Raw genomic sequence first — 22,357 nt, 5'->3', positions numbered from 1 at the left:
TAGTCTCTTAAGATTGGAGGTTAGAGGCCTACTCCTGATCAATTCTCATCCAGTATTCCCCCATCATCATCTGGCTTATTTCCACACTGAGTATCCTATGTATGCTTTAACTTCTTCTTTCTTAAATACTTACAAAAAGTAAAACAGTGTCTGGATGTACTTTTAAAATCCCTGGTTTGTAGTTCTGAGGGATGGAAATACGTACACCCTGTGTAGGTCTCATAAAAACTTTAGAAATCCAGTTATCTACTTCTGTTGGATTTATAAACCTTGTTTTAACGTAACATTAGGCTTAATCTACCTCTCATCAACTTTAAACTATGTATCCTGATCCTGTAACTCTCTTCTGCTAGCCTTACCCATGCGTCTGTGCGGAGCCAGTTGCAAGATCAGGTCCTTAAGCTGTCAATGTTAATATTACCCTAATTAAAAACTTGTGTGCAGAATGTAGTAGGCAGGTACCATTATTGTAGGATCTAATTCAGAAGAGCTAGTAAAAGGAAAGACAAAACAAAAAAGCCTATTGCAGTTTATTTCCATGCAACACCAACAGATTGTAGGTGCCCACTTGAATTGGATTTAATCTGAGGCAAATGTTTATTTAGAAAGTTATGCTGTCCATGAGAATCCTCTTGTTTTCAATGATGTCTTTGAGCCACTTTTCTCTAAACCGGCACTGTCCTGGTCTAGAAAAAGAACAGAACAAACAGTTCAAGAACAAAGATAGCAGTCATCTGGGAATCAGAGTGCAGTCCTTTGAAGTGGGCAAGCCTATCCCCTGGAAGAATGAGGCTTTGTAGGTCTGTGTAAATCCATCACTAATTAGTAGGCAGGAAATAGACACCCATGGAACATGGCCATGCTGGGATAAGGAACTATACTAGCTCAGTGTGGTTCAAGGGCTTTTTTTTTTTTCTTTGCTTGGTAGGATTTTAGTGTGGTTTCCCTGAGTCGCATGGACAGGAGTTTAAGAACTCGGCGGTAGCCAGTTCACTTTCCTGGCTCTGCTGTAGCACTGTCCGAGAACTCGCTTGGGATATAAAAAGATAAATTTACGTAGATCTTGTTCAAATGCTGGTGGAGCTAGGTTGGGCTCCCAGTTTGTATAAGGCTGTGAATTGTTACTTGCATTTCACATACACGTCACGGATTAGACTCTTAGCCCTGCTTCACCCGTATTGTGCCACGAAGGCCAGAAACAGCCTGGAACTCCCCCTGGGGGGTAGCCCCAGCATTTACAGAGCCACCATAGTTGACTTATGTCACAACCACTCAGCCCTGGTGGGGGGTATGGCCAAAGCACAACATCCTCAGCTGGTGTAAGTTAGAGCAGCCACTAGCAGGGCAGTGCCAGACAGCATCAACCTGCTGGAACCGACTCCCTGACCGGCCCCACCCCACCATAGCTGAGTGTATCTGTACCCATTTTGAATATAGCTGGACATATCTGAAATTAACCATGTTTTATGCACAGTTGTTAGGGCTCCTCTAAACTGGTTCGTTGCTTAAAAAAAAAAAATAATCCAGAACAAAATATACCTGTGAATGAGCCTATTTGACTCCAGAATGAAGAATACCTCAACCGGCAAGGTCTGCAATAGATGAAAGTGGGGATAGAGATCAGCTATTTACTAGAGTACAGGTAAAATAGGCATTTTTACCCATCACAATTCTCTCTCTAAATAGGCTGCATGGCTAGAACAATGTAATCCGTTATCTTATTCTAATTCAGAGCAGAAGGTACTTGTTTACACATAATTCTAGGTCTCCCTCGAGCCAGGCAGCTCGACTTTACCCAGTCGCACCACAGAGTGGGAGATCTACTGGACAAACCACAGAATTGCAACTGAGTGAATAAGTAAAAAACATCAAAGAAAGTCAGATGGTTCAGTGCAAACATCATTTATTTTGACATTTAGTTTTGTGATAGTTCTTCATAGTATTACAGCACATTTGCAAACACTGTAAGATGCATGAAAGACTGCATGCTACTGAGGTCCTAAGGTTACATTTTAGCAGCAAAGGGGAGGGAAGGCCAAAGAACTATACATTTTAGTGAGAGTCTTAGGTTGTAGTATTCATATCCCAGGTTCCTTCCTGGAATATTTGTCTCCGCACACTATAGGATGTTTTCTCATTTTTCAGAGACAGATTCAAAACAGAATCTTGACAGGAATCAAGTACTGATCAACGCACTTGTGCAGGTATGAACTTGGACAAATTTTGACCCCACATCTTACATACAGTACTATAATAATTTAATCTACCACTTTCTCATTCCACAGAGTAAGCAAAGCGAGACTGTTACTCTCACATTTCAAAGGGAAAAATGAGATGGTTGAATAATATTTTGAATACGTACAGGTGGTTTAATTTTGGAGATCTCGATGATGAAATAAATGCACGCTGTTGCTCGTGGAATGGGCTTCCTACATGTTGGGATGCTCCAGCGAACCCGGTAATGGTACCTCCTGCTGTACTTCAGTTCTTCTTCCTGGAGGTAGTCTGACCAGTGAAGCCAGCTTTCATGAAACTCCCACGTCTGCTGAACATACACCACACTATAAGACTTCCACTCTCTAGTACAGATGACTTAAGGGAAGTGGGAAAAAAAAGAGATTGAGTTGCTCTTGTTTAACGCTGCCACGCAAATCAAGATTATGGGGACACGGTAAAAAAGGAATGCTACTTTTAAACACTGCCTAATCACAATCACCTCAAGAACTTACTTCTGCAGCATATTACTGGGGCAAATAGTTTTAACAAGATTCCTAGAAGATTGAATGTACACCGAACAGCGTTTGCAATAACAGAAGGCAAGTTAAAGTTTGCTGTGTTGTCATTCTAATGCTTCTAAGCAAAAGCTTGATTGTAGATTCAGAAGGATTTTTCTTCATTCAGTAGTGCATACAGTAGTTGACTAGAGCAACAAGGAGTCTGGTGGCACCTTAAAGACTAACAGATTTATTTGGGCATAAGCTTTTGGTTTTTTACCCAAGAAAGCTTATGCCCAAATAAATCTGTTAGTCTTTAAGGTGCCACCGGATTCCTTGTTTTTATGGATACAGACTAACATGGATACTCCCAGTATAGGGGGGGAGAACCTATGGCATGCGTGCCGAAGGTGGCACGTGAGCTGATTTTCAGTGGCACTCACACTGCCCAGGTCCTGGCCACCAATCCAGGGGGGGGGGTCTGCATTTTAATTTAATTTTAAATTAAACTTCTTAAACATTTTAAAAACTTTACATACAACAATAGTTTAGTTATATGTTATAGACTTATAGAAAGAGACCTTCTAAAAACATTAAAATATATTACTGGCACGTGAAAACTTACATTAGAGTGAATAAATGAAGACTCGGCATAGCACCTCTGAAAGGTTGCCAACCCCTGATCTAGTAGTTGACTAGGTGCATTTCTAATTTGTGCCACTTTTCATATACAAAGCATCTTAAAAACCATAAACATCATGAGATACAAGATAATATTTTCCCTGTTTTGCAGATGGGGACATGAAGACACACAGCTTTAGGTACAAGTTTTCAAACTGTATGTGTAATTTTGGATGCCTCAGGTTTTGAGGGAGGCAGTGTTAGATACCAAAAGCCTGGTTTTTCAGAGTTGCTGAGCTCCCTCGGCTCCAGAGGGATGTAATGAGAACTGCAGGTGCTCAGTGTTTCTGAAAGTCAACCCAAGCGGTCTCAAAATTTGAGTGCCTAAAATTTACAGGTTCTTTCAAATATTGGCGCTAAGTAACTTGTCCCAGGCCACATGAAATCAGCATTAGAGATGGGATTTAAACAGGTCACTGCTGGAGGCAAGCAGTCCACTAGACCAGAGGAAACAGTGCTGTCTTCTGCTTTGGCATTTCCTGTAATCATATGCCCTTAGAGCCTCAGCTGTACTTTAAGCTCTATTTGGGTTCTTGGATTTTTCATGTAATATTTGTGTAAAGCTGTCTAGCGAAGGTAACAGTTAAAAAGAACCTATTAGTCTAAACTGAGGCCTTCAGAAAGGTTTAGGTACCTAACTCCCATTGATTTCAAATAAATATCTGAGGTGCTGGGCCTAAGTTGCCAAAGACAATCTCACTGCATGGACATATTTCAGTTTCATCCCAAGGCCATTAGGACATTGAGTTTTGCAGATGGGAACAATAAGGAAATGGAAAGCAACCGAGCATGTGAGGAGAGAGGGCCTTCCGACCAATTGGAAAGCCACCCCAGGGTGCCATTGGGTAGTTAGAGGGCCTTCCGACCAATTGGAAAGCCACCCCAGGGTGCCATTGGGTAGTTAAATGGTCTGCTGAGGAAGCAAATTGGGGGCAGGACATGCAAGTGAAGCTTGGAAGACAGTGAGAAGGGTTTCAGAAGCACACAAGGAGTATTTGGAGCTATCAGGGAACAGAACCAAGCTCCAGAAAATGTCCAAGCACCTTTCTGCATGACTCAAGTGACATCTCAGTGGGTGTTCAAAGCTTTCATGGTGTTAGGCTGCCACCACTGAGAGTTAGGTAGAGAAGTTCAAAAAAAAAAACCCATCCCTGCCCCCTACACACACACACTTAAGGGGCACTGTAAAGATAGACTGCTCTACAAAGGGTGCTGGGCCTCCGTTTGGAAAGCAGACTGTAAGTACTACCAGCAATAAATAATGGATCATAACTTCGCTCATCGGCATCAGAGGGAGCAGGCCATATTGGCTCAGTGCATTTACAGCTATACTGAATGAAAGACTGGCTCTGTAACTTACCGACATGTATTCCTCAATTTGCTGCTGTCCTTTCTCCACTGTAAAGTCCTTGCATGAGGTCCATTGAATGTTTTGGATGATGTACTCAGCTTCTGCAAACAGACAATATGCTGCTTAAGCAGCCTGATGGGGCTCTGACACATTAAAGGACTCTGAATGCAGCCAGCTCTGTATTTCAATACCTCTCTCTTTTTCTTGCAAATCTCGCAGATACTCTTTTGCATCCCTGATTACATCCTCAATTAAAATGTGTGCTTTTTCCTTGATGGCAGCATCATCTCCCACATCCATTATCATCAGCTTTAGAGAGAGAAATTGACAAGTTCACTGAGAGAAAGTCAATACATGAAATTTGGGTGGAGCTTGGCTTTCTCACCTAATCTACCAACAACAGACCTTCAGCTGATCTGGAAAGAGATAGCAAAACAGCAGCTGCTTTCATTGGTCAATTCCCTTATAGACCCTAGGGTTAGGGGATGTCCTGATTTTTATAGGGACAGTCCCAATTTTGGGGTCTTTTTCTTATATAGGCTCCTATTACCCCCCACCCCCATCCCGATTTTTCACACTTGCTGTCTGGTCACCCTAATAGCCCCTGACCTCTCATTTCCTGTATATATCCACACCAAAGTCTAGTCATAAAATATCTCCCTGCCAATATTAGAAAGCAGCCAGGTAGGTTTGGTGCATTGGACTAAGCTCTTTACTACAGTAATATGCAGAGGGAAGTTCAGGGATTTAGCTGGCAGGTCCCACTGACAAGAGTGGTGATATTCCTGAGGCATCAGGTCTGAGCCTCAAACGTGGCACTGAATTCTTCAGGGCCAAGAGGGAGACAATGGAACTGCTCTCATGCCTACCTGTCTGAATGCACTTTACAGGTTTTTTTCTTAGTGCTGGGATCTGCTCTATCCCCTGTAGCCTGCAGATTCCCAGGGCTCATTAAGCAGCTGGCTCTCTGGATTCCTTAAAAGAGTGTTTGCACACAGCCATCACCCAGGCAACACTGGTGCCAGCCAATAGAAAAACAGAGTCTATGTACAGGCATTCCATTGTGTTTTAAAGCAAGAAAAATAATTGCTTAAAGTTTAGCCATTCAGCACCGGCATCATGGCTGTGTAGATATTGACAGTGGCAAGAGAGGTCCCCGCTCTGCTCCCACTGAGTGGGCTCAGGCCCTTAGACTAGAGGTCCACGGAACAAACTCTGTCTTACCCCCACTTGGAATCTATGGGAGCTACAGGTTCTCAGCACTCTGAAGATCAGCCTCTTGGGCCCAGATCCTCAAAGGCATTTAGGCATTAAAATCAATAAGATTTGGTGCCCGAATATCTTGGTGGATCTGGCTCTTGGTGTCTAAACTAGTGTTCCCAACGTGCTATTTCCTTGTCGGTGATGCAGTTTGTCTAAGGCTGGAGCCAATGATGACACGAGAAGCTGCAGCCCTCTCACAAATTTCAGCTCTCCTGCCCTCTCAGCCTGGGGAAAACCCTCTTTGATTGGGTGCCTTCTCCACTTGCCCTCCTGGAAGAGGGAGCAGGCAGAGCTCAGCAGCATGATGTGGCTCCAAGCCCTCCTCTCCTGTGAAAAATGGGTCAGTCTGCTTCCCCCCTTCATCTCAGAGATACCAGGCCTGGGAAGGGGGTAATAGGAATGAAGAACCCCTGGGGGAACAGCAGTGAGGCTGAGGGTCAGTATTGACTTGGAGTTGAGGAGGCAGAATTGCTTGCTGGGGAGTGGGGGGCTGGAGAAAGCCAGAGTTCACTCATTAGAATTGTGGGGTTGGGGAGAAGCTGGAAGCTCCGTCAATCAATCAGGCACCAAGCGGAACTCCTGCAGGAGGGTGAGACTCACCTCGCTCACTAGGTGTGGGAGAGTTGGCCATGCTAATTGGTACATGTGTCTGGGAAAGGAAGAGGGTTCAACATCAAAAGAGAAGCTAAAATCCACAATAGATTTGTAAACAGAAATCCTCATGATTCTGGGGGTGGGGGACTGACTCAGATTTCGTAACTCTTGGGGTTGGCGGCAACTCGGTGGGCACCCAAATTAGAGGCCACTTCTGAAAACGTGGCCCTAACCCCTTTGTGTATCTCGGCCCCAGCTCCTCTGAGGATAACAACAATACCTGTTGCACAGGATGTTGCAGGGTGTATAGATTGATGTTTGTGACACAAAGTGTTATGGAAAAGCTGTTATTATTACAATGAAACATGCCAGAGGCACAGAGAAAGCAGGGTGCCCCTAAAGCAGTGTGGGATTAGGCAGGGATGTGAGAAGACAGGAAGTGTAGCTCAGCAACAGAAGAATGTGGAAACCTAGAGACCATGCCCTGTAGATTGCATAGTCCACGAGCCAGTCCAGCAGGTACACTAGAGACTGTTCCTTGGAGTTGTGAGTAAGAAGTAAGAGGGACCCACCGGCGCTTAGCTTACTTCTGGGAGACAAGAAAATTAAATGAAAGCTAAATACCACAGAACAGTCAATGAAACCCTGCTTTGAGCATTAGTGCTGTCTGCCTCTGTGTTCTTAAATGGTGGCTTGCCTCCTGCCCCTCATTCAATCACACAAGGCTGTGCCCAATACTTTGCACTAATCATTGTTTCTTTGTGTAGATTGTTCAGGAATGTAACAGCCCCATCTGTGGTCTTTAGTGGGAAATTGGATTTAAGGGTCCCAGCTGAACTGCAGAAATTGATCCATTCCAACAGACTAGTAGTTTGACTAAGGCTGCAAAAATCAGACCTATAATTCCCCCACTAGCAGTAACAACAGCAGAAGCTGTAGCATAAACAAGGGGACCATTGAAGTTAAGCAGCTTTACCATGACATCATCTAACCCTCTTTAGAGCTCCTTGTATTAAAAGGCCAGATGGATGACCCTGACTTCCCAAAGCTTGATGCTAGGTAGCCTTCTGGAGGAGGCCAGAGACCCTGAACCAAGATTCAGGTCAGACCCCAGCCAGTGAATCTTGAGTGCATAGTGATTTTTTTTGAGTCACCAATGAAGAGAATTCCAGCCCCTTCAAAACACTGGGTAGGGGGGCTGCCAGAGCTGGGAGTCCTTCACAGAAAGAGGTGGAGAGATTCTGAAAAGACAAGTGTTGGGAGCAAGAAAGAGGGAAGCAGGAACAAATGGAACTAAGTGGACGGTGCTGTGTTGACACATGCTGCAGAACTGCCCAAGAGCTGCAGGATAGATCACACCAGAACCAAAGAGGGGGGATAGGGCTTGTGACGGACAACCCAGAAAAACTTACTATCTGTCTGGCAAGAGGCAGATCTTGTTCACCAAGACGTATGCTGTAGTATATCCATGGTAATCATCAGAGAGGGAATATCTTCCAGTTCTCCATCAAGTCATGCTCCATAAGGTGAGAAGGGTCCTGTCAGTGGATTTTCATTATAAAGAGCCCCACCAGGCCCAAGTGAGAATATTGTCCATGGATAGCGTTGCCACCTGTCCAGCTATTCCCATGATCATCCTTTTTATTTTATTTTATGTTATTTTTTTAGAGGTAGCTGTCTGTCCTGGAAAATCTGTACAAGTGCTCAGTACACCCCACCAGCTCTCAGGTTTATGGGCTCAGGATAATCCCAGAAGTCCCTCCCACCCTCGCTTTTTTTTTTAACTTCAGAGGTGGCAACTTTATCCATGAAATGTGGCTGGGTTCCCCCATGTGAACAGTCACCAAGCTGCTGTATTGGACCCAGCTTTTGGATCCCACATGCTTCATGGGTCTGGGCAGAGTCTGGGCACTAGTTCCAAATCTGCCCTCTCAGGCATGCTCTGTTGATCTGGGGAAGCTGCCTGTCCAATTTATGAATGATGTGAGATTATGAACTCTCTGTATGTGTCTTTACCAAGCTGCAAACTCCCATTTCAAACATGCAACAGTTGGCCATCTCTGTCTCCCACTTGAACTAGAATTCCAAAGGTGGCTGGCAAAAGAAGGTTGTTAACTTAAGTGCTTGACCATTGAAATGTAATAGCTCTAGACCAAAGACTGGCTCCCAGCCAGGAGACCTAGTTTGTTGGAGAGAAGTTGCCTAACAATTAAATCCTCTGGTAGGACTCTGTGGTCACCTGTTAAGGCTGACCAGGGAGTTACCTCTGAAGGGGCTGGAAGAATATAAAGGGCCAAAGCTGCTGTTTGCATGCAGTCATTCTCTCTCCAGCCATCCTTCACCTGTTTAAGGTAAGGGAAGCTGCTGTAGGTGCGGGGTGAGGTAGAGGGAACCCTGCCGACCTGAACATAGATGGTTCTCCAAGGAGTCCCAAGGGAAGGCTAAACTACAGTGAGGGGAAGAGCATGTTGGTTTTTATTATTTTTGTGTGGCTCTGTATATAGCTCTTGTGATTAAGTCAACAGCAACTGCAGTGTAAAGCCCTGTGCAAAGTGACTGTGTGTGTAACCCAGAGGCCTTGCACCTTCAGTGGGCTTCTGGGAGACGGTGTGTTTAAATTACTGAGGTATCTAGGGGGTCAGCGATGGAGGTGGGGGCATGAGGCAGATGGGCTGAGGGTCTCCATTTCTATGAAGGGGTAACTGTGAGAGTTGGTGCCCAGGAAATGTGCTACAGCCAACTGAGCCGCCCACCCTCCCCGGGGAAGCTTACAACAGCAGGGGTTTCAAAAGGCTTGAATTAATCTCTCAGCAATCTCGGGAGTGGCCAAGAGAGGGCGCTGGATCAGGTCTGTGATAGGGAACTAACAGGAACTTTGCAAGCACTCAGGGGCAGACCACTACCTGAGTAGAAGTGTCTCTCTCCCAATGCAAAGCAGAGCAGTTCCCATGTGCTGGGTGCAAGGGAACCTGGCGATAGGTGTGGTCCAAGCGGACAAATTCACCCTGTTATCTATTTCTTTTCACTCTGTCTCCTAGCATCTAAAGTCCCAGTGCCTGTGGTGGGGGTCGGAGGGAAGTCTATGGGTGCCAAACGCTGGTATGTTGATTTTCTGGAAGACTAAGGGTAATCGGACCCAAAATGGCCCTGTCCGGCCTTTCACCAGCTGCGCAGTTTAGCTGGGATGGCGAGGAGCTCCACATCAGCAGCAGCAGAGGACTTGGCATCCTTTCCTTCTCTCCCTCGTGCCCTCCTACTCAGTTTTCTCTCCCTGATCTTCACACACACAGTCCCTTTTTTCATCATCTGTCCTATCTCCTCCCTTTCCACTCCCCCTCCAGTGTTGTAACTGACCGGCTTGTGACAGGATCTTTGGGTTTTGTGTTTAATTGATTCCCAAGCTGTCTCCATCTTTCAAAAGATAGGCTGAGGCAGAAAGCGTGATGAGTTGGTCATGGACTGAAAACGAAGCCATGGGAGCTGAGTTAGCCTCCATGTCAGCTAACCTAGAACATCGTGTCCTAGCTACCGCTCAGGGTGTCCTTAGAAAAGTATTGGGGTCTCAGTGCTTAGCAACACAAACAATATTTTAAGACGCAGAAAAGAGATGGGTCCAATCAGAGCCCCTCCAAACGTGGGGAAATATAGATCTAAATGTTGGGTCTAATTTGGGCCAAAGTTCTCTTTAATACTGCAGTGGAGTCAGCGGAGTTCCATTTACTTCAGTACGTGTACTTTTATTTCATTTTTGTTAAAAAGCTGCATGAAACCAAATTTTGAAGCAGTTATATTACCAAGCCATCAATTAGATGGAATAGAGTTATTATAATATCAGAGGGCAAGGCAGCTCCCCCAGCATGCATATGTTAACCATAAAGAACCTGATTTTCAGAAGTGCTAAGCACCCTTAGCTACCATTGACTTCAGTGGGTCTTGAAGTGTTAGCATTTCAGAAAATCCAGCCCTTCCCTTCATGAAGAATGTGTCTAGGGAGGGCCTGATTCTCCACTCACACTGCCTCCACCCCCAGGGTGAGCAGAGTAGATTGAATCTTCTGTTATTTAATGGCTTTTGTTCCCTGTTTTGCACTCTTGATGCCCCAAAAAGGGGTCTGTTTTTCTCTTTCCTTCCTTGCTTGCCTCTGCCTACAACAAACTCCCTTCCCTTTTTGTGGCTCTTTAATCTTCCTTTAATCACTCCTCTTAGCCTTGTGAAGGCTGCTGTAAATTTCTCACCAGCAATGTGAACAAATGTCCATTTGTTCTTGTCAGGGTACAGAGAGCACCTGGCCAGCCTTGGCATTTGCCATACAAGCAGAGGCTTTGAAGGGAAAGTTGATAAGCCCTTTAATCTTTCTTATGATAATGTTCAGGAATTCTGATTCTCACATCTTCAGCAGCTCCCTTGCATTTTTCTAGTACTAACTCCTATTTGGCTGGAAAGCAATTTTGTTTCGGTAAGTGAGTCTAACCAGAGTAATAGCAATTCAGTGGAAAATGTCACTTCTAAAGGTGTAGATTGGATTAGTGAATTTGTAGGTAATTTCACTGTGGTTATGTAAAGAGAAAGTCATGGACCCTTCAGATCTCCAGGCCACAGGTTCGTTCTGGCATCACTTACTCATGAAAGATTAATGCCAAAGAGTGAGCTGTTAGGACATAGAATGCAGGGAATGGATGCTCAGGGGATTGATAATGAGGATATAGAGTCTTTAAACCCTAGAACAGATTTGTTTACAGTCCAGGCTGGTAGTGGCCAAAAATTACTACAATCTGATAGCTGCTCAGTGACCTTTTACAGAAAAATACCAAAGAAGTGGAGGAGCGACATGGGGGTTAGTTGGAGAGCCCAGCAGTCCTGAATGTATGAATGGGGAGTGGGTAGGGAGAACAAAGGCAGCAGAGAAGGATAGGTTATGTTTTTGATTTGCTTTCCTATAGAGCACCAGCACTAATAGGGGAACTGTCCTCCTTTCCCAACTAATGCTCAGCATATAGAGAGGGGCCAACTGTGTGAAGCTTGGATTCGGGGGCTCAGATCTAGATGTTTGGTTCAGACCCATCTCCAGCAAAAAGCAGAAAGCTCGCCTTTTTATTTATCCCTACAGCATCATGAGTCTTGGTCTTTACACAACACTTGAAGGACCAGGCTCCTGCCCTGAGCTGCTTACAGTATAACTCAGATCAATAGAAAACCAGGAACAACCTCAGCACAGGGAGGGTTGGAGACCCCTTGGCAAGGCAATTAACATAGGGAAGCAGGAGGAAGAAGTGGGTTGTAAGGAGGGAAATGAAAGCAAAATACCCTTTGTTATTCTGAAAGATCCCTTATGCAGATAGCTAATAGCTAGAAACTACTGAACACAGCCCTCATTCAGAGGCCATGCGGGCAAAAAGCATTCAAAACCCAAGGCTAGAAAATTAATTAGTTGAGGGTAAGTGACTCAGCAGAGCCCTGCTTTTCTTTCCGCTGTCTCAGTCAGAGAGGATTTATTGTTGATTCAAAGGAGAGGCAACCTCTTGTCCCCCAGTTATGGCTCACTGGAGTCCTTCACTTCTCCTTGGCTACATCGTCTTTTGGAGCATTATTTGTCTCTGTGTTGCTTTTCCAACAGGAGCCCCAGCATCAGCCTGTGAGAATATGATGCCTGTGCATACGGGGGTCCAGCCCCAGGCAAGTCCAGCCCCCTATGAGATCCAGGTGGACGCATCTTCCTTCGTGAACAGGCAGCCAATTAATGGTAATTAAGTTCTAACTTCTTAACTGGATGGGTAAGATTCACTTAAAATCCATGATTTCTTCATAGCTGTTTGCATTTGGCATGCTTTCTGTGTAAACGGATCAGTATTATCAGTGAGCGTCTCTTTTTCACCATGTTTTCTCCCTAAATGTGTTTAGTAAACTTCTGTTTAGTGAAATGAATTAAAACAACTGAGAGCAGATCAGCAGGAGAGGATCAGGAGAAACAAACTGAGAGCTACATGGAGATGAGAAGCTGACATTACAAATACTATGCAAGTTATTTCAAAGTCTGCCAGGTCTATATGTCAAGCAAATAATCATGATATGGCTGCATTCTGTTAACTGACGCTGATAATCTAGGGATGAATCAGACAAAGGTTTGCCCCTCATAGGATGAATCCAGCATTTGGCAGGATTGGGCCAATGCTAGGAAATCAGTGGATGATTTTAACAAGCATCAGATGCTAAGGGAATTTTTCACTGGTGCAGAGTTATCACCGATAGTTCAGTGATTTGTTTCTGTACCAAGGAAGGCAGGAAGCAGAAATTAACATCTACTAGCTCTTTGGTGGCCCATGTGAAGTGAGTTGGTGGTCAGATGCATAACTGAGGCTAGAGAAGAGATGTGACTTTCCCACATCCCATAGTCAGTGTCAGAGTTGGGAATGGAAGCTGGGAGGCCTGATTCCCTGTTCTGTATACTAGTAACGAGACCATCCTTCCCCCTGCTGACTCATGCCTGGTTACTTGCTTAGCATATGGTGCAGTGTCTTCTTCATTTCCTTTCAGTCTCAATATGTCTCTGATGTCTTTCTTCTTCACCTCTGTCTATGGCTACCATCTGACCCTCTCTGCCCTCCTTTTCCAAGGGCTCAGACTCCCTCTCTTCACTTTTCTCCCAGTCCATTCCTCTTCTGGTTCTTTGTAACCCTAGATCCTAGAACATAAGAATGGCCATATTGGGTCAGACCAATGGTCCACCTAAGCCAGTATGTGGCTATTGCCAGATGTGTCAAAGGACATGAACAGAATAGGGAAATTTTGAATGATCCATCCAGTTTCATTCAGTCCCAGCTTCTAGTAGTCAGAGGTTTAGGGATACCCAGAGCATGCAATAGTGTCCCTGACCATCTTGGGTAATAGCCATTGATAGACCTATCTTGCAGGAACTTATCTAATTCTTTTCTGAACCCAGTTATACTTTCAGCCTTCACAGCATTCCCAGGCAACAAGTGACACAGGTTGACTGTGTGTTGTGTGAGGAAATACTTGTCTTGGTTTGTTTTAAACCTGCTGCTTGTTAATTTCACGGCGTGACCCCTGGATCTTGTGTCATGTGAAGGGGTAAATAACACTTCCCAATTCACTTTCTCCACACCAGTCATGATTTTATAGATCTCTATCGTATACCCCCAGTTCTCCTTAGTCGTCTTTTTTCTAAGCCGAACAATCCCAGTCCTTTAAGTTGCTCCTCATCTGGAAGCTGTTCCATACCTTTAATGATTTGCATTGCCGTTCCCTGCACTGTTTCCAATTCTCATGTATCTTTTCTTGAGAAGGAGTGATTATCACAGCCTGGCATATTCAGGTCCTGTCTCCTTGTACACCTTGGCTGCCTCCTGGAGGTGGAATGTGCTACGGTTCAAGGCCAGGAAAGGAGGAGGAAGCCTTAGGTGCCTACTCAGAAGCCCCAGGAGCAGCATTTAGGAGCTGCAAGGACAAGCTAAAGAGGAAAACTTGCTCCTTGTCCCTAATCCTGTTTATAATCTCAATGGGAGCTGCACCCAGCTATCCGAGGGCAGAATTTTATCTAAAGCCTTTGTCACAGTTGGTCTCTGTGGTACTTATATTGCCCCAGACCCATAGTAAAGGAGCACCTCACCCAACTTGCAGACCCCTTTGAGACAGGGAGCTACTATCATCCTGTTTTGCAGATGGGGAAATCAAGGCACGGATAGACTAAGTGACCAGCCCAGGGTGCCACAAGAAGTCAGTGGCAAAGAAGGAATTGAGCCAGTGTCTCCTAAGTCCCAGGCTGGCACACTAATCACTGGGCTATTTTTGCAGACACAGCTGATGTGCAAAGATATCTGGTGTTTCTTTGGAGTTATTAATGGTACTGACAGTTTGAGAAGCCAGCCCCAGCTATGGGTGATTAACATGTGCTAGATGCATATACTATCTTCCAGTTCAGGTTGTAGGGCCGGGATACAGAGGCCTGTTGCTGGAAGCTCGCACCTTTGGCTCCACTGCTGCACTTGGCAGAATCCTGCCAATAACACTAAGTTCCTACAGGTAAGCTGGGAGCTTCTCATTTCTATCCTTATGGGGCATTGTGGCTTAATAAATACTGTGAAATTAAACGTAGAGAGCGAAACAACAGCAAAGGCAGCTGGGAAACAGGAGACACAATGAGCTGTCCTGGGATCTCAGCGGTGGAGCAGCGAAGCTGGATGCCCAGGAAAGCAGCATGCTCTGCCTCCCTCTCCCACATACACACTGTGAGTTGTAGGAGATTACACACAGATGTGATGCAACCTGAGTAACCATTAACTCTCCCAGTGCTCGCTGCAACTGAGTGCAACCATGGACCTTCAGCCAATACAGCCCAGCTGTGCTGCCATGGCTTGGAAGGGCACAGAAGGGGTTCCCTCTATGCAGCGAGGCAGAATCCACAGGTTTGCAGGGCTTGGATTTCCTTCTCCACTGCTCCTTGTTCATATCACAGCTCTCTGGATACCTCAGAATGGGGAATGGAAGAGCCAGTGCTTGAGTCCTGTGACTTCAGTGGAGCTGGAGCTGGAGCAGGGTGGGAGCATTTGGACTGATCAGGGCATGTTGCATGGGATGTCTATTACTCAGGCTTCTGGTGAGGGAAGGGGGATGTTACCATTGCTAAGGAAACGGGATTGTTTACAAATTGATTGTACATGCACTTAGTGCAGTGATCCCCAACCTTTTTCTGTTGTAACCCACCTTATCTGTAATGCAATCTGTCCCATGGGGCTGGAAGCAGGAGCCACAGCCAGGAGTCAAAGCCATGGCCTTAGCATGGGGCAGTGCTGGGACCGGACCCGGGAGCAGAATGGGGCTGGGTGGTGTTCCCTCCTCACCCCCAATGGGGGCTGGTCCCAGGGCCCACTGCACCCCCCCCCAATGTTCCTTCTGTATCACCCCAGGGGAGCGCTCTCCACAGTCTGGGGATGCGTGTGACAGGTACACTATTCATTGTAACTAAACAATGCATGGATTGATATTCTTTTCTTTGCAGTGCTCTGGAAACCCGAAAGGTGCAATTACTCATTCTAACACCGAGTTCAAAACAAGCCTGGCCACTTATACCTGGCTGCCTCCAACCTCTGGTTGCCCTTCCATTATTACATTCATGTAAGCAACTTCATGAGAGTTCCCTTTTCAATGAAATCTCCTCCCCCACGATGGCCATCTCAAACATGTTTTCTTCTCTTTTCTCTCCCTATACATTAATACAGTCAGAAAAGGTTCAGTTGTTTAATATAGGGCAGGATTTTCAAAAGCACCTGAATGATTCCAGAGCATAAGACCCATTGATTTTCAGGGTCTTGTGCTCCTAAGCCACTTAGGTGCATCTGAAAATTTCACCCATAATACATTAGGGGCTCAATCAGCAGCAGGGTCTCCCCAGACATGTGAAAGCTGCACATAACTAATGAGTGCTGATTCACCATCATGGATTACAAATGATATAAAGCAGAAGAATGTTGCTATACTGCAGGAATAGTATTTTGATCCTTTCTGGGAGGGGAAGGATCTTCAGTTGGGAAGCCATCTGAAATTGTCAGCCGCAGCTCACTTTTCTGTGTGCAAGAAAGGGTGGATTCACTTTTCCATGAGGTTAGGCTTACATTACCATTTGCTAACGAGTTTATGAGCAAAGCAGCAATGCCATCGCAGAAGGGCTACAATGGGTTACTGGCATATCCTTGTAGGGTGGGAGGGGGAATTCTTCCCATTTTATAACGTTACACTGCTCCTTTTCCTTTTGAACAGGGCAACGGTAGCACAGTCTCATGAAATTTATTGGCTTGGTGTCAAATCCAAAGTGATCTGGAGAGGTGAGTAATTAGTGAATTTATCATTCCAATGGAAAGCAGGAGATTGTGTAGCTAACTGCCATTAATGCAAATGGCAGTTAAAGATGCATCAAGAGAAAAGCCACTGCTGTATCAGAAATGCAGAGTGCTAGTCTGCGTGCAGTTTGCTTTGAAATTATTTTTCTTCACCATACAAGTGATCAATTTAGTTCACTAAGCTGGAATTCACGTGTAGCTCTTAGTCTCTCCTCCTAACTCATTCACTCCAGCCCAATCTTTGCTGCTCTTCTCTGAGCTCCTTCCAGTCTGACAATATATTTCTGCTAACATGGTGCACAGAACTAAATGAAGTATCCCAGATCTCCTATGAAGCTATGACTCATGTTATGGAGTAAACTGTCAGCCACTGCTACTAAGATAATGGGAGAAGAAAAACTGTTACTCTAAGAGCTGACTCTCTCCTCCATCTGGAAAGGAGTAGAAAAGTAACTTGCACCAACAGGAATTTGTGTATGCAAATATCCAAGTCATCAGAAGGGTAGAGAGCTGGTTTTGTTTCTGGTTCTGCTAGGGAATGAGTATCTTCCTCTCAACTTAGCTAATCAGAAAACCTTTAGCTACGTTGAGGGCCAAATGATGCATACCAGTGTAACCCTACTGTAAAGGTTGCCATGCATGCTGTTGCACAGCCTATGAAAGAGAGAGTGGCTCATTTTTTTTTTCAGTGTTAACTATATGAAGACTTAATATCTGCAGTTGCTCAAATCTGGGTCTCAGGGTGCACCTGTGGAAGCTCAGGGTTCAGCCCCTTGGGCTGAAGCCCCAAGCCCTGGCAAGCACCTCCCATGGGGCTGAGGCCCTGAACCCTGGCAGCTGTGCCTTGGCTCTTGAACGTCTGAAGATTATTGTATGTGGCTCAGAAGCTCAGTAAATCTGGCCACCCCAGCATATAGCATGCTAGTCTCAAAACCTGTTCAGTAATACAGCCTAGCAGTAGTGATCCAAACTATGCAGGAACAAATGTCTGCTAAAGTTGCTCCAATATTGTTAATTACATGACTACTTATGACACATTTGAGGCAGGGAGTGGAAGTCAGGCCTCCTAAATTCTGTTGATTCAGCATATGATCATGGATAATTAATGTAAACTGTACCTGAGTTTCACCACCAGTAAAATAAGGATTGGCAATGCCCCCCTCCCACAGATACTGGGGTTTAATTCATTAAAGTTTGTAATGTGCTTGGAGTTATTGAGTAAATAATAAAAGGAAGTAAGATACTGTCACCTCCTCCTCAATACAAAAACAAAAGGTCATTTTAAAGCTGCTTGCTCATTAGGAAGAACAATTTAAAGGCCATTATTTTATAGATTGTTACAGCAACTTGCTTAGGGATCATTATTCCAGGGCTTTAGTGTGCAGTTAAGTGTTGTTCTTGTCTTAAGTCATTAGTACTGTTTCGCTTAAGTATCTGCCCCTGCATGCAGATGCTTGGGTGATGGTGGTAGCCTGTAATATACAGGAGGTTAGACTAGATGATCTAATGGTCCCTGCAAGTCTTAAATGCTGATTGTATAGGGAAATTGCATAAGAGTTTGAGGGACAGTATAAGGTCTCATTTTAAATAGAAAAGACAAGTTCTGAAACCACAAATCATACTTAATTCAAATGCCTAGAGTGAAGGGGATTTGGAACTATCCCCCTGAGTTAGCTAAGCATCAAGCCTAGGTAACTCACCAGAAAAGCACTATCTAGTTGAAGTTCTTTGACACAAATTTGATATTAAGTGGTGTCATCCAGAAATCAGCTCTCTTTACTGGTATTCATTTATTCTGTAGCTGCTTGGTTTAACAGCAAGAACACTTTTGAAATGTAGTAATCTGTTCTAGTCTGACTCATGGAATGACTTCCCTGAGACAGGAGCATTATATTTTTAAAACCAACATAATAAATGATAGGATTGGCTCTATCAGTCAGAAAGATATTCAAAAGCAAGACACAAAATGTCTCTAGTTAGCAGTAAGGACACAAGGCAACTGTACACCCTTTGAAGACCTGCAACTACACAGAACAGACAAGGAGTGAGGAAGGAGAGGAAGCAAGTCATTCTATATGGTTGCCAGATTAATAATCCGGTTATTGATGCTTCAACACATCAGGGTAGCAGTATACAATGGCTAGAGCAGGAAACTAGGCACTTGTCTCACTGTGCTCCATTTTGCAACTGACTTACTGTGGGAGCTGGGGCACATCATACAACCTCGGTGTTGTTTTTTCCATCTAGTCTAGGTACAATGCATACATATCAATCGTTGTATAAAACATGCCATAAAAACAAAGTAGTTCAAAAAGTTTTAGAAGTTAATTAATGCCCTGTTCATCGCTTCCACAATCAACTGTGCTTAGACTTTGTTAATCCATGGATGTTGGTTGTCTGAAAAACGACAGTGATTACTAGGTACTGCTACTGATTGTGAACAGGAAGTGAACAAGTGGCAACCACTCACTGCTTAACCCTGTTTTAACTACAGGGAAAAAAGGGGGGGGGGGACCGAAGACCACACTCATATCAATGTTGCCTCACCTGTGTAATGAAAATTAAATCTAAATTGAAGATAATTAATTTTGTTTTCCAAACTACAGATTCTAAAGTTACATGTGGTGCTGAGAAGTTTACATGGACAGTTGTTATTGTGACAATGATGTCTTTCCACTTAATATAAGTAGCCAGGCAAAAGCAATAAGTGTTGGAGTTTCAGAGGATCTATTTGATGGCTAAGGAACAAATACAGACCCTGTATACAATCACTGCATTTGCTTCTGCCATGAAGTGGATGCTGGACGCCTAAGGCCTTTGTCTACACGTTATACTGTTTTTAAACTATACCAATATAGTTTAAGTAATACAACCCTCTAGTGCATAGTTATACTGGTACAGCTAACTCCCTACAGGCACGTTATACAAGTATAATAATGTCCTCTCTCTGGGTATTACCCTCTCACCCCTAACCAATGCCATTTTAATATTACATGATCTGTATGTACACTAGGACTAAGGTTAAAGTTGAGTAGTACAAAGCCATAGTGAAATCTCAGAGCAGCTAGAACTGATCTGAGAAACAAAATGAACGCCATGACTTCAACTGCATTCTAAATTAGAACCTATATAAGATCAAACACCTTTGATTTGTACAAGGAATGGTACATATCAGGATCTCTCCACAATATCTGTAGAGCTTTTCACTGTACATCAATAGTACAAAACATCTTTCAGAATTGACAATGGCAGTGTATTCACTAATGGTACATTAATAGTAGTGGTACACTCCAAAAGTAATTTCTTAAAGAAATGACTTTATTACTGCTGTTCTTTGCAACCTCTCTTTTCTGAGAAGGGTATCCTACAATTGATGTGACAGCAGAAATTGATGCTTTTAACAGCTTTGTAATGAATAAGAAATTAAGGCTTAGCATTACTCATTGCATGTCAATTTCATGAGGGGGCGCCGCAACCTCAATAAATGGTTATTTTTGCTATTTACAGCAGCTTAGTAGTCTATTAGTGTATCTGCAGATAGTTATGCAGGTATATAAATAAAATAGATTTAACTCTCCCTCAAATGCCACTAGCTTTTGTTGCATGTTTCTTAGCTGGAAGCACATCTATGCCTTTAGGGTAATTACCTACCTCTGTTGTGTATTCCTTTTTGTATGTTTGACTACAGAATGTTTATGGCTGGCTGTATTATTTTCAATATACACCCTGTAAAGTTTATACCAATAAAACAAGTGCAGAAACCTACTTTATTTTCCAGGTTTACGTGCAACGTATAACACATTGCATCAAATATACATGCATGTTTACTAGAGCTAAATTGCTTTGTACAAGAACTAGGACTCTTCACTCAACGAGTTGCTTCTTAGTCAATGTTCTCCAATCCCTGAAAAACAAAAAGTGATACACTCTTAACTATCCATACAGAATTTACACCAATCTCAACGCCCTGTTTAAGTTAGCATCTTCCAAAAAGCATGCAATTTTTTTAAAAATGGGGGAAAGAATCACTAAAGCACCATTAAGGGTGAGGTGGTAGCACTAGGCAAACTGTAGTGATAGCATTACAGAAGTTACAAAGGGAAGAGGCCCAATTCATCAAGGCTGTGCAAATTATACCATCCCTATGTACTATGACTGAAGGTGATCTGAAAAGGTTTTTCACATTAGACATTTAAGTCTTGTCTGCTCAGGAACACTCTATGCTAACTGCAGAATCAGTGAAATTACATCATTTTAGTGTAGAGTGAAAAGTTGGGCAATTCAGAGGGAAAAGAATTTTGTCATTGTTTAAAATTTGTTTTCGTTAACCCTTTTTTCACTTTAGTGACTAAATAGGCTTGGGGGAAGGATATAACAAATTAAACATTCCAACCCCTTCTACTAATGTGACCGCTCATAATACATATGCTTATAAACATCCCAGAGACCCCTAGAAAAAACAGACCAGGCCACTTCTAATAAAACATTAGAGACTTTCCTTGTATTTTATAAAGCAACAAATACGGGCACTTAAAAAAGCCCTTTGCATGTCACCTTTAAGTACTAGCAGTAGCAAGGCTTCACTGAAGATATCAAGCAAGAATGAAAAGACACTACAGGCTTAGGGTTTGCAAAGAAGATTGCATCCAGATTTGAACCAAACAAAGCAAGACAGTCGATTGATTAGATGTAAGACAATGCATTAAAAATAAGCACTTGTCTGCACCAGTTAGCAGGCTAAGTTCTACCCTCAGTTAGGGTAACAGAGAGCAGAACCCAGCCAAGGGTCTAACTCAGCTCAAACAATAGCTAGTGCTCAATGCAGAGACCTACAACTGTCCTTTTCAACTCCTGGCTGGTTGACTTTTGAGGCGTTTGGATTTTGCAGAGTTCAGCTGCCTTGTATTATAGCTCTGCTCCGTTCTAGGCTGGAAGGAATTTACCTTGGACCGATAATATTCATTAACCCCCGACAGTCGCCTGTCTCTTTCCATCAGGTACCACTGGTAGGGTTGGCGAGCGACTCTCTTTTCCTGCACACACAGAGCAGGGTGTCACCACGCTGGGAGGAGGGGGAGCAGGAGGGTGCCGCCTGGCTGGACAGCGAGCTGGGGCTCGGACAAGGCCTCAAGTGGTTCCCGGGGTGGGGGAAGGGGAGCGGTGCTCTCTGCTGGACTCCAGCGGCTCACTCAGCACAAGCACCGGGCAAGGGGTCCGTCCCGTCACCCCGCCTCCCCCCTCCCGCGTCACCCGCCATATCCCCCCCCGCCCCCGAGTCCTCCGCCATATCCCCCCCCCCCGCCCCCGAGTCCTCCGTCACATCTCCGCCCCCTCCGCTTTCCGTCCGGAGCCGGCCCGGCCCCCAGCCCGGCCCCCAGCCCGGCCTGACCTTGCCCCCGTTGAGGTATCTGTGGATGTGGATGAGGGACACGCCGGGGATGGTCAGGCACAGGGCCATGAGGGCCGCGCCGGGCAGAATCTCGTACCACATCCCGCCACCACCGACCGCTGCGCTAGACAGAGCCGACCCGAGGTCTGCAAACGCGCAGGCGCATTAGCCCCGCCTCAGGACTACGCCCAGGGCACCGCCTACCCATCATGCATCACGACGGCGCGCCGCCGCCATTGTGCCGAGGCAAAGGCCGCTGGAAGTGTCACGAGTGCAACAGCGATAGGGCGGGGCTAAGTCCCCTCAGAGACTCGCGGTGGCCGCGCTCGGCGTCGCACGAGGCGTGCCAGGGCTGCCGGGAACTTCCCATGGCCCCGAGGACCTGCCTGCTGGGAGCGGCCGCCCCCGTTAGCCCCAGTGCATGCCGGGAGCGCCTATCCCCGTGGTGCTGTGTCCCTGAGGAGGCGCCAGGCGGCGGTTCGTGGCCCTTTAAGGCTGTGTTCCCGCGAGAGGC

The 22,357-nt window shown here is 44.9% G+C and overlaps 3 protein-coding genes across 4 annotated transcripts; 1 reads left to right on the top strand and 2 right to left on the bottom strand.

The window, feature by feature from the left end:
• Positions 1–515: 515 nt before the first annotated feature.
• AKAP14 (A-kinase anchoring protein 14) lies at positions 516–5,722 on the bottom strand. 2 transcript variants are annotated; one of them, XM_050964558.1, is made up of 6 exons: positions 5,616–5,722; positions 4,938–5,055; positions 4,756–4,847; positions 2,363–2,545; positions 1,540–1,592; positions 516–686 (listed from the first exon to the last, which is right to left on the bottom strand). In XM_050964558.1, exons 2-6 carry the CDS (start codon positions 5,050–5,052, stop codon positions 602–604), a joined length of 528 nt encoding a protein of 175 aa, XP_050820515.1. In that variant the 5' UTR covers positions 5,053–5,055; positions 5,616–5,722; the 3' UTR covers positions 516–601. The 2 variants fall into 2 exon arrangements, with proteins under 2 accessions (XP_050820515.1, XP_050820516.1); XM_050964559.1 differs by having other exon boundaries at positions 2,363–2,542.
• A 6,360-nt stretch (positions 5,723–12,082) lies between these two features.
• On the top strand, positions 12,083–19,150 carry LOC127056566 (putative defense protein 1). Its single transcript, XM_050964562.1, has 5 exons — positions 12,083–12,343; positions 14,535–14,640; positions 15,617–15,732; positions 16,375–16,439; positions 19,061–19,150. The coding sequence occupies exons 1-4, from the start codon at positions 12,136–12,138 to the stop codon at positions 16,383–16,385; spliced, it is 441 nt and encodes a 146-aa protein (XP_050820519.1). The 5' UTR covers positions 12,083–12,135; the 3' UTR covers positions 16,386–16,439; positions 19,061–19,150.
• A 1,052-nt stretch (positions 19,151–20,202) lies between these two features.
• Positions 20,203–22,022, bottom strand: NDUFA1 (NADH:ubiquinone oxidoreductase subunit A1). The gene is made up of 3 exons (XM_050964565.1): positions 21,844–22,022; positions 21,398–21,487; positions 20,203–20,358 (listed from the first exon to the last, which is right to left on the bottom strand). The coding sequence occupies exons 1-3, from the start codon at positions 21,943–21,945 to the stop codon at positions 20,338–20,340; spliced, it is 213 nt and encodes a 70-aa protein (XP_050820522.1). The 5' UTR covers positions 21,946–22,022; the 3' UTR covers positions 20,203–20,337.
• Between the last annotated feature and the right edge of the window lie 335 nt (positions 22,023–22,357).

The sequence above is a fragment of the Gopherus flavomarginatus genome, chromosome 8 (assembly GCF_025201925.1).
Source record: "Gopherus flavomarginatus isolate rGopFla2 chromosome 8, rGopFla2.mat.asm, whole genome shotgun sequence".
Taxonomy (NCBI): domain Eukaryota; kingdom Metazoa; phylum Chordata; order Testudines; family Testudinidae; genus Gopherus; species Gopherus flavomarginatus.
This window is presented reverse-complemented; position numbering and strand designations above follow the sequence as displayed.

Excerpts from the sequence above, each read along its gene's own strand:
- LOC127056566 (XM_050964562.1), top strand. The coding sequence starts at position 12,136 with ATGGCTCACTGGAGTCCTTCACTTCTCCTTGGCTACATCGTCTTTTGG. Across the intron at positions 12,344-14,534 it reads GAACAGGCAGCCAATTAATG|TTCAGGTTGTAGGGCCGGGA; the intron begins GTAATTAAGTTC and ends ACTATCTTCCAG. Across the intron at positions 14,641-15,616 it reads ATAACACTAAGTTCCTACAG|TGCTCTGGAAACCCGAAAGG; the intron begins GTAAGCTGGGAG and ends TTTTCTTTGCAG.
- NDUFA1 (XM_050964565.1), bottom strand. The coding sequence starts at position 21,945 with ATGTGGTACGAGATTCTGCCCGGCGCGGCCCTCATGGCCCTGTGCCTG. Across the intron at positions 21,488-21,843 it reads GATACCTCAACGGGGGCAAG|GAAAAGAGAGTCGCTCGCCA; the intron begins GTCAGGCCGGGC and ends CTGTGTGTGCAG. Across the intron at positions 20,359-21,397 it reads ATGAATATTATCGGTCCAAG|GGATTGGAGAACATTGACTA; the intron begins GTAAATTCCTTC and ends TTTGTTTTTCAG.
- AKAP14 (XM_050964558.1), bottom strand. The coding sequence starts at position 5,052 with ATGATAATGGATGTGGGAGATGATGCTGCCATCAAGGAAAAAGCACAC. Across the intron at positions 2,546-4,755 it reads AAATTGAGGAATACATGTCG|CAGACGTGGGAGTTTCATGA; the intron begins GTAAGTTACAGA and ends GTGTATGTTCAG. Across the intron at positions 1,593-2,362 it reads TCTCCAAAATTAAACCACCT|ACCTTGCCGGTTGAGGTATT; the intron begins GTACGTATTCAA and ends CATCTATTGCAG.